The following is an 8,911-nucleotide window of genomic DNA, read 5'->3' on the forward strand; positions in this document are numbered from 1 at the left end:
GCCCCATCGTTATCGGCCGGGAACGGTCGCTCTGCGTGAGATCCGCCGGTACCAGAAGTCGACGGAGCTGCTGATCCGCAAGCTCCCATTCCAGCGTCTGGTCCGTGAAATCGCCCAGGACTTCAAGACCGACCTGCGCTTCCAGAGCTCGGCCGTCATGGCCCTGCAGGAGGCGAGCGAGGCCTACCTGGTCGGCCTGTTCGAGGATACCAACCTGTGCGCTATCCACGCCAAGCGAGTCACTATCATGCCCAAGGATATCCAGCTGGCTCGACGCATCCGGGGCGAGCGCGCCTAAATTGGAGGACGCGCCAGCAAGTTTTCTCGTCCCCTTTTACAAACGGCCCTTTTCAGGGCCACCGAAATCGTTCCACGGAAGAGTTAACACGAATATTCTAGACTAGATTGTCGGACAGAATTAGCCTCATGTGATAAACGGCGCTCGGTCAGCTTTATTACGTCAATGTCAATGTCGGCGTGGAAGTGTGTTTCCAGGTAGCTTATGCCAATTTATTAGCAATCGAATCCGACCACATCGCGGCCTATCTTGATGCACGTGCCTGAATCGCGCGAGAAATTCGTTTTCTTTGATCGCAGTACGCAGTTGCGTACCGAAGAAATGACAATTCAAGTGGCACTGTTAGGAAGTTTCTGCCAGGAATCGGTCAAGACATTTCTCGAGCGATTTCATTTAAACACGAAATTGGGCTTTAGCAGCCAAACGATACTCAGCAAAGCTATCATCCGACAGAATGTTGTCACCAACTCCTCTATCGAACAATGTGTGGGCTAACAGAACATGTCTCGAAACAACTCTCCAGCGGGGCGAATGGGATATGGTCGTCCTGAAAAGGACGGTTTTGATTTTGGGTCGACACGCGAGGACGCGAGCGGAATGCTGCCCAGCCTATGCCGTCGTCTTCTTCTCGGTCTTCTTGGGCAGCAGAACGGCCTGGATGTTCGGCAGGACACCGCCCTGGGCGATGGTCACGCCGGACAGCAGTTTGTTCAGCTCTTCGTCGTTGCGGATGGCCAACTGCAGATGACGGGGGATGATTCTGGTTTTCTTGTTGTCACGGGCAGCGTTTCCCGCCAACTCGAGCACCTCCGCAGCCAGATACTCCATGACGGCCGCCAGGTAGACTGGGGCCCCGGCACCGACCCGCTCGGCATAGTTGCCCTTCCGGAGCAGACGGTGGATGCGACCGACCGGGAACTGCAATCCAGCACGGCTGGAACGGGACTTTGCCTTCACCCTCGCTTTGCCTCCTTTGCCACGGCCAGACATTGTGTGCGTGCGTGCGTGCGTGTATCTGCCTCTGTCTATACTGATGGCAGGGCCGACGGTGTCGAGCGCTTTTGTACTGGAGTAACGCTGCGCTGCACCAATACTGGGACGGCACGAACGAAACGGACTGGTACGACGTGCGAGCCAAAGGGGCGGAGCTTCGCTTGCTATTCGATCGGCACAAAAGCGGAGCCCCTGCCGGCTGGTAGGCATCACTTTGCCCGCGTATCCCAGCCGAAGCAGTCGAAGCTCGAAACATGGCACCACCGAAGTCAGCAAGCGGAAAGGCCACCAAGAAGTCGCCCGCCGCCGGCAAGGCCCAGAAGAACATCGTCAAGGGCGAAAAGAAGAAGAAGAAGCCACGCCGAAAGGAAAGCTACGCTATCTACATCTACAAGGTGCTGAAACAAGTCCACCCGGACACCGGTGTCTCGTCGAAGGCTATGAGCATCATGAACAGCTTCGTCAACGACATCTTCGAACGGATCGCCGCCGAAGCCTCCCGGTTGGCGCACTACAACAAGCGGTCGACGATCACCTCCCGGGAAATTCAAACCGCCGTCCGGTTGCTGCTCCCCGGCGAGTTGGCCAAGCATGCCGTTTCCGAGGGGACCAAGGCCGTCACCAAGTACACAAGCTCGAAGTAGACGAGACATCGATCCCCGCACCCCGAAAAAGGCCCTTTTCAGGGCCACTGCAACCCTCCCGCGTAAGAGTTGATTCCGAAATATAGTTCCAATAAGTGGGGGCAAACTTTCCCATCGTTACTAGCTGGCTGATGTGTTACTTTCCAAATCAGTATACTTCTTCTGCTTCTTCTGCTTTCTGGCACTATCGACCAATACTGGTTGTTAGCAGTTCGGAAGTATACACTATAGCACTTTTAGTTGTTGCTCGCTCTGTCAGTACAGCTCGGTTATCTAATGAAACTGCTACTTCTCGTTATGATTTCACACGTTTCCGAATACTAGGCAGATTATTCTGGGGCTGTTTCTACGCTCGTTTTCCAGCAAAAGGCATTGGGCGCGGTTTGAACTGTAAGCTTTTGCAGGTTAGTCCCGGACAGTGCTCGCTCTGCCAGTACAGCTCGGTTATCTAATGAAACTGCTACCTCTCGTTATGATTTCACACGTTTCTGGGGCTGTTTCTTCGCTCGTTTTCCAGCAAAAGGCGTTGGGCGCGGTTTGAACTGTAAGCTTTTGTACAACAGCGCACTGGGCCATTGTGATGTGTTACTTTCCAAATTAGTATACTTCTTCTTCTTCTCCTTCTTCTTCTTCTTCTTCTTCTTCTTCTTTCTGGCACTATCGACCAATACTGGTTGTTAGCAGTTCGGAAGTATACACTATAGCACTTTTAGTTGTTGCTCGCTCTGTTAGTCCCGGACAGTGCTCGCTCTGCCAGTACAGCTCGGTTATCTAATGAAACTGCTACCTCTCGTTATGATTTCGCACGTTTCTGGGGCTGTTTCTTCGCTCGTTTTCCGGCAAAAGGCGTTGGGCGCGGTTTGAACTGTAAGCTTTTGTACAACAGCGCACTGGGCCATTGTGATGTGTTACTTTCCAAATTAGTATACTTCTTCTTCTTCTTCTTCTTCTTCTTCTTCTTCTTCTTCTTCTTCTTCTTCTTCTTCTTCTTTCTGGCACTATCGACCAATACTGGTTGTTAGCAGTTCGGAAGTATACACTACACATATACACAGTTGTTGCTCGCTCTGTCAGTACAGCTCGGTTATCTAATGAAACTGCTACTTCTCGTTATGATTTCACACGTTTCCGAATACTAGGCAGATTATTCTGGGGCTGTTTCTACGCTCGTTTTCCAGCAAAAGGCATTGGGCGTGGTTTGAACTGTAAGCTTTTGCAGGTTAGTCCCGGACACGTGCCAGGGCTCAGCCTCGAGCATGGTAGGCTGTGGAGTGAGTAGTAGGTGTCACAAACCGGCGGTTTGCACTACAGCGCACTAGGCCATTGTGATGTGTTACTTTCCAAATTAGTATATTCTTCTTCTAGCGTTCGAAAATGGGGAATCTCGAAGCGTCTCCTACAAAATCTGTGCTTATCCTATGTGCCATCAAAGTCTCGAAAATGACCAATTTTGAGTTGTGCCCGTATTGCAGGAAACCGACGAACTATGTTTCCCAAGTTGCTGTTGGGCAAGAGAGTGCCTGCCACACGGCTAGAGAGTACATGCGGGAGTATAGCTTCCGTCTGGCGTGCAGAGGAATGACACCATCGACCAACACTGGGGCTGTTTCTTCGCTCGTTTTCCCGGACACGTGCCAGGGCTCAGGGTGGCAGCTTAGTTCGTTTGCTCGAGCCTGGTAGGCTGTGGAGAGTAAGTAGTAGGTGTCACGTATCGGCGGTTTGTACAGCAGCGCACTAGGGCATTGTGGTGTGTTACTTTCCAAATTGGTGTGGTCCACTGCATGTACTTACGCTGGCCTGCTTACTCTCGCAGAAAATTTGACGTTTGAGAGGTTCCGACACCGCTCAAACGTCAAATTTCGTGTGAGAGTAAGCAGGCCAGAATGAATTCGTGCAGTAGTCCATATTCTGCTTCTTCTTCTTCTTCTTCTTCTTCTTCTTCTTCTTCTTCTTCTTCTTCTTCTTCTTCTTCTTCTTCTTCTTCTTCTTCTTCGTCTTCGTGGCTTTATGTTCCGAATAAGCGTTTGAAAATGGGGAATCTCGAAGCGTCTCCTGTAAAATCTATGTTTAGCCTTTGTGCCATCAAAATCTCGAAAATGACCAATTTTGAGTTGTGCCCCCTATTGCAGGAAACCGACGAAATATCGAACTGGAGACCGGAGGATTGATGCCCCTGCAGAAAGTGGCCGCTGCAGCTGGTGCGGCGCGCGATCCAGACAGTACGCGCATCACCCGTGATCGCCAGTCGGAAAATGGGTACGGGAAAATGTTTCCATTCCAAAACCCGTTTCCGCACATTTTCCGGTCGGTGGAAAACGTGTACACCACGGCTGAACTGCGGGGCCGGTGGGCCCTCGTTAGGATCCGTTGCATCCCGCAGCCAGTTTCGGCCACCGCAGGGTGCTGTTACGAACAGCCGCGAAACCAGCCGGCCACCAACCGGAAGCTGCCCGCGCTGGTCTGGCCCGTTCGAAGCAACTGTCGTGGTGCCCGAATGCACGCATTGACAGGCAGGCATTGTTTCAGTGGCAACTATTGATTGTTTTCCCGAGCGAAGCTACACCAGAAGACGCACCGGAACCGTTACGTTAGGGTTCCGCCGTGCCCCGCCGGGTGCCAGCACGGTACGGCAGGGGCGAACTGCTAGCAAGATTCAAATACTTGCCCGGAAGACAGTCGAAACCGTCGATTGTTGACCGTAGGTGAGGGAAAATTGCCCGACGGCAAGCGCTGTTGCCCTAGATCTGTGCACCATTTCGCGAACAACTCGTCCGATGCATCCCTATCCCAGACATCAGATTCGAGCCGCGGGGCTGCTGTCTGGTGTGTTCTCATTCCACTCTGTTCGTTCGTGTGCGCCGACTGCTCTCCACACAGCTCCACACAACAGTACCAGTGCCGAGATCGAGATGTCTGCCGAAGTTGCCGCTGAAACCGGTGCCGCCGCCGCTGCTGCTGCTACTGCCCCGCCGCCCGCCGCCAAGGCGAAGAAGCCGAGGACCCCCAAGGGAGAGGGCAAACCGAAGGCCCATCCGCCGGTGAACGAGATGGTAGTTGCTGCTATCCGAACCCTGAAGGAGCGCAACGGGTCCTCCCTGCAGGCCATCAAGAAGTACATTGCAGCCAACTACAAATGCGATGTCACCAAGCTGGCCCGGTTCGTCAAGAAGGCCCTGAAGAACGGCGTCGAGAAGGGCACGTTGGTCCAAACCAAGGGTACCGGCGCGTCCGGATCGTTCAAGCTGAAGGCCGAGGCGAGGAAAACCACCGGCGAGAAGAAGAAGAAGAAGAAGCAACCGAAGACGGCCGCCGATGGGAAGAAACGCGAAAAGGGCGCCAAACGGGAGCAGCAGCAGCAGCAAAAGCAGAAGAAGACGACGGTGGCGGCGGCGGCAAAGAAACCGTCCGGCGAGGGGAAAGCCAAGAAGCCAGCCGCGGCGAAGAAAACCATGACCGCCACCACCACCAAGAAGCAGAAGAACTCCGGTAGCGTGAAACAGGCCGCTGCCCCGAAGCAGAAGGCCACCAAACCTTCCAAGACCGCTGCGACGAAGCCAAAGGCCCCGAAACCGAAGAAGGCTGCCCCGGCGGCTAAGGCGGCCTCGCCCAGGAAGAAGACCGCTGCCAGGAAGTAAGCGCACCACCGATCCCGAGTACCCGATTTCAGACAATCAGTCCTTTTCAGGACTACCGAATCAGATTTCACCCAAGAGTTACGATACCCGGAGTGTTTCTCATTCCCTCGTTTCCCCCCCTTTTCCACAAGAAACTTCTTGAGCGAATTTTCTACGGTGACTGCCGGTTTCCTCGAAACTGCCGCACTGCGATCGGAGAAAAGACGGTTTCTAGAGCGATTCAGGCAAGGAATTTCCCAATGCATCAAGATAGGCTGAGAAATGTCGTCTGATCTGCAAACCGCCCGTTTTGAATGTTTCCAAGCTGGATGCATCGCGAGCGAAAAGTCGTTTCGGTGAGCCGGGCGCATCTCCCGATGCGCCCCCCGCCGTCCGGGGTGGTCTTGCGCCAGAAACCAGCCAAACATCGACTACTATTATGGTAGTGTGAGTGGTTCCAAAGCGGTGCGAGCGGCACGCAGCTGCTCGGTTTCCTCCGCAACGTAAAACAACGGGGTAGCAAAATGCAGAGCTCTTACACTTGTGCATAGGGGGATCGATCAAAATTTAATCCTGTTCCAACTCTTTCGCGGATCGCTTCCTGGTGGCCCTGAAAAGGGCCGTTTGAAATTGAAATGGGGGGAGATTTAGCCGCAGAGAGACACGTTTACCCTCCGAAACCGTACAGGGTGCGTCCCTGGCGCTTCAGAGCGTACACAACGTCCATGGCGGTGACGGTTTTGCGCTTGGCGTGCTCGGTGTACGTGACGGCATCACGGATAACGTTTTCCAGGAAGACCTTCAGCACACCGCGGGTCTCTTCGTAGATAAGCCCGGAGATGCGCTTGACTCCGCCGCGACGAGCCAGACGACGGATGGCGGGCTTGGTGATGCCCTGGATGTTATCACGCAACACCTTGCGGTGACGTTTGGCGCCTCCCTTTCCGAGTCCTTTGCCGCCCTTGCCACGGCCGGTCATTTTGCGATTAGCGAGTGCGAGGTTGAGCCACGAGTGAGTGAGTGAGTGCTTGGAGAGTGCGTCCGCGCTCGGCAACGGTTGTTGTGGAACTGATGCCCGCACCGCTCACAGTTGGTCGGTTTTATGACGCGTGTGTGCCGTTTCTGCCGGCTTGTGATTGGCTGGCCGGCGACAATGCGACGCGCATAAAACCAACCGGCAGCCCGGGCCTCCGGCCTCATTCTGTCGCGTGCGTTCGGTCGGATTGGACGTGTTTCGACAATTTTCGTGCTACCATGGCTCGCACCAAGCAAACTGCCCGCAAGTCCACCGGAGGGAAAGCGCCTCGTAAGCAGCTGGCCACCAAGGCCGCCCGCAAGAGCGCCCCCGCCACCGGAGGCGTCAAGAAGCCCCATCGTTATCGGCCGGGAACGGTCGCTCTGCGTGAGATCCGCCGGTACCAGAAGTCGACGGAGCTGCTGATCCGCAAGCTCCCATTCCAGCGTCTGGTCCGTGAAATCGCCCAGGACTTCAAGACCGACCTGCGCTTCCAGAGCTCGGCCGTCATGGCCCTGCAGGAGGCGAGCGAGGCCTACCTGGTCGGCCTGTTCGAGGATACCAACCTGTGCGCTATCCACGCCAAGCGAGTCACTATCATGCCCAAGGATATCCAGCTGGCTCGACGCATCCGGGGCGAGCGCGCCTAAATTGGAGGACGCGCCAGCAAGTTCTCGTCCCCTTTTACAAACGGCCCTTTTCAGGGCCACCGAAATCGTTCCACGGAAGAGTTAACACGAATATCCTAGACTAGATTGTCGGACAGAATTAGCCTCATGTGATAAACGGCGCTCGGTCTGCCAGACGACGACGGAACGGTCAGCTTTATTACGTCAATGTCAATGTCAATGTCGGCGTGGAAGTGTGTTTTCAGGTAGCTTATGCCAATTTATTAGCAATCGAATCCGACCACATCGCGGCCTATCTTGATGCACGTGCCTGAATCGCGCGAGAAATTCGTTTTCTTTGATCGCAGTACGCAGTTGCGTACCGAAGAAATGACAATTCAAGTAAGTGGCACTGTTAGGAAGTTTCTGCCAGGAATCGGTCAAGACATTTCTCGAGCGATTTCATTTAAACACGAAACTGGGCTTTAGCAGCCAAACGATACTCAGCAAAACTATCATCCGACAGAATGTTGTCACCAACGGCGCTCGGTCTGCCAGACGGCGACGGAACGGTCAGCTTTATTACGTCAATGTCGAATGTCGGCGTGGAAGTGTGTGTTTCAGGTAGCTTATGCCAATTTATTAGCAATCGAATCCGACCACATCGCGGCCTATCGTGATGCACGTGCCTGAATTGCCCGAGAAATTCGTTTTCTTTGATCGCAGTACGCAGTTGCGTACCGAAGAAATGACAATTCAAGTGGCACTGTTAGGAATCGGTCAAGACATTTCTCGAGCGATTTCATTTAAACACGAAACTGGGCTTTAGCAACCAAACGATACTCAGCAAAACTATCATCGACAGAATGTTGTCACCAACTCCTCTATCGAACAATGTGTGGGCTAACAGAACATGTCTCGAAACAACTCTCCAGCGGGGCGAATGGGATATGGTCGTCCTGAAAAGGACGGTTTTGATGTTGGGTCGACACGCGAGGACGCGAGCGGAATGCTGCCCAGCCTATGCCGTCGTCTTCTTCTCGGTCTTCTTGGGCAGCAGAACGGCCTGGATGTTCGGCAGGACACCGCCCTGGGCGATGGTCACGCCGGACAGCAGTTTGTTCAGCTCTTCGTCGTTGCGGATGGCCAACTGCAGATGACGGGGGATGATTCTGGTTTTCTTGTTGTCACGGGCAGCGTTTCCCGCCAACTCGAGCACCTCCGCAGCCAGATACTCCATGACGGCCGCCAGGTAGACTGGGGCCCCGGCACCGACCCGCTCGGCATAGTTGCCCTTCCGGAGCAGGCGGTGGATGCGACCGACCGGGAACTGCAATCCAGCACGGCTGGAACGGGACTTTGCCTTCACCCTCGCTTTGCCTCCTTTGCCACGGCCAGACATTGTGTGCGTGCGTGCGTGCGTGTATCTGCCTCTATACTGATGGCAGGGCCTTCCTTTCCTTTCCTTGATTTGAGAGGCTTTAACCGTTAAAAACGGTCATTCGCCTCTTTTCGGGGTCCTTGGCATTTCGATCCGTCTCAGCATTTCCTACAGAGTTTACAGAGTTTTAATCATTTGTACGTTTACAGAGTATGGTTTTGTTTTCACAGAGTATTTTTCAGAGTTGTTTTTTTTTTTTTTTTTTTTTTCTAACGTCCACATTTTTTTTTTCCTTTTTTGTTTTTTTCTTTTCAGTTTCTTTTTTTCCTTTTTTGCTTGTTTTCCTATTTTTGTTTTT

General features: G+C 53.6%; 4 protein-coding genes across 4 annotated transcripts; 1 reads left to right on the plus strand and 3 right to left on the minus strand.

Annotated features, from left to right (window-relative positions):
- Positions 1-481: 481 nt before the first annotated feature.
- Positions 482-1,501, minus strand: LOC115261242 (histone H2A-like). Its single transcript, XM_029862616.2, has one exon. It carries the CDS (start codon positions 1,499-1,501, stop codon positions 908-910), a length of 594 nt encoding a protein of 197 aa, XP_029718476.2. The 3' UTR covers positions 482-907.
- Positions 1,502-1,545: 44 nt separating this feature from the next.
- On the plus strand, positions 1,546-1,951 carry LOC115261594 (histone H2B-like). Its single transcript, XM_029863495.2, has one exon. The coding sequence runs from the start codon at positions 1,546-1,548 to the stop codon at positions 1,933-1,935; it is 390 nt and encodes a 129-aa protein (XP_029719355.1). The 3' UTR covers positions 1,936-1,951.
- Positions 1,952-6,200: 4,249 nt separating this feature from the next.
- On the minus strand, positions 6,201-6,539 carry LOC115261269 (histone H4). The gene has a single exon (XM_029862643.2). It carries the CDS (start codon positions 6,526-6,528, stop codon positions 6,217-6,219), a length of 312 nt encoding a protein of 103 aa, XP_029718503.1. The 5' UTR covers positions 6,529-6,539; the 3' UTR covers positions 6,201-6,216.
- Positions 6,536-8,652, minus strand: LOC115261271 (histone H2A-like). The gene has a single exon (XM_062842483.1). The coding sequence runs from the start codon at positions 8,572-8,574 to the stop codon at positions 8,194-8,196; it is 381 nt and encodes a 126-aa protein (XP_062698467.1). The 5' UTR covers positions 8,575-8,652; the 3' UTR covers positions 6,536-8,193.
- Positions 8,653-8,911: the final 259 nt, after the last annotated feature.

This window comes from Aedes albopictus, chromosome 3 (genome assembly GCF_035046485.1).
Source record: "Aedes albopictus strain Foshan chromosome 3, AalbF5, whole genome shotgun sequence".
NCBI classification, from domain to species: Eukaryota; Metazoa; Arthropoda; class Insecta; order Diptera; family Culicidae; genus Aedes; species Aedes albopictus.

Bases quoted from the DNA above. Each gene is read 5' to 3' on its own strand.
- LOC115261271 (XM_062842483.1), bottom strand. From the start codon at position 8,574: ATGTCTGGCCGTGGCAAAGGAGGCAAAGCGAGGGTGAAGGCAAAGTCC.
- LOC115261269 (XM_029862643.2), bottom strand. From the start codon at position 6,528: ATGACCGGCCGTGGCAAGGGCGGCAAAGGACTCGGAAAGGGAGGCGCC.
- LOC115261594 (XM_029863495.2), top strand. From the start codon at position 1,546: ATGGCACCACCGAAGTCAGCAAGCGGAAAGGCCACCAAGAAGTCGCCC.
- LOC115261242 (XM_029862616.2), bottom strand. From the start codon at position 1,501: ATGCCTACCAGCCGGCAGGGGCTCCGCTTTTGTGCCGATCGAATAGCA.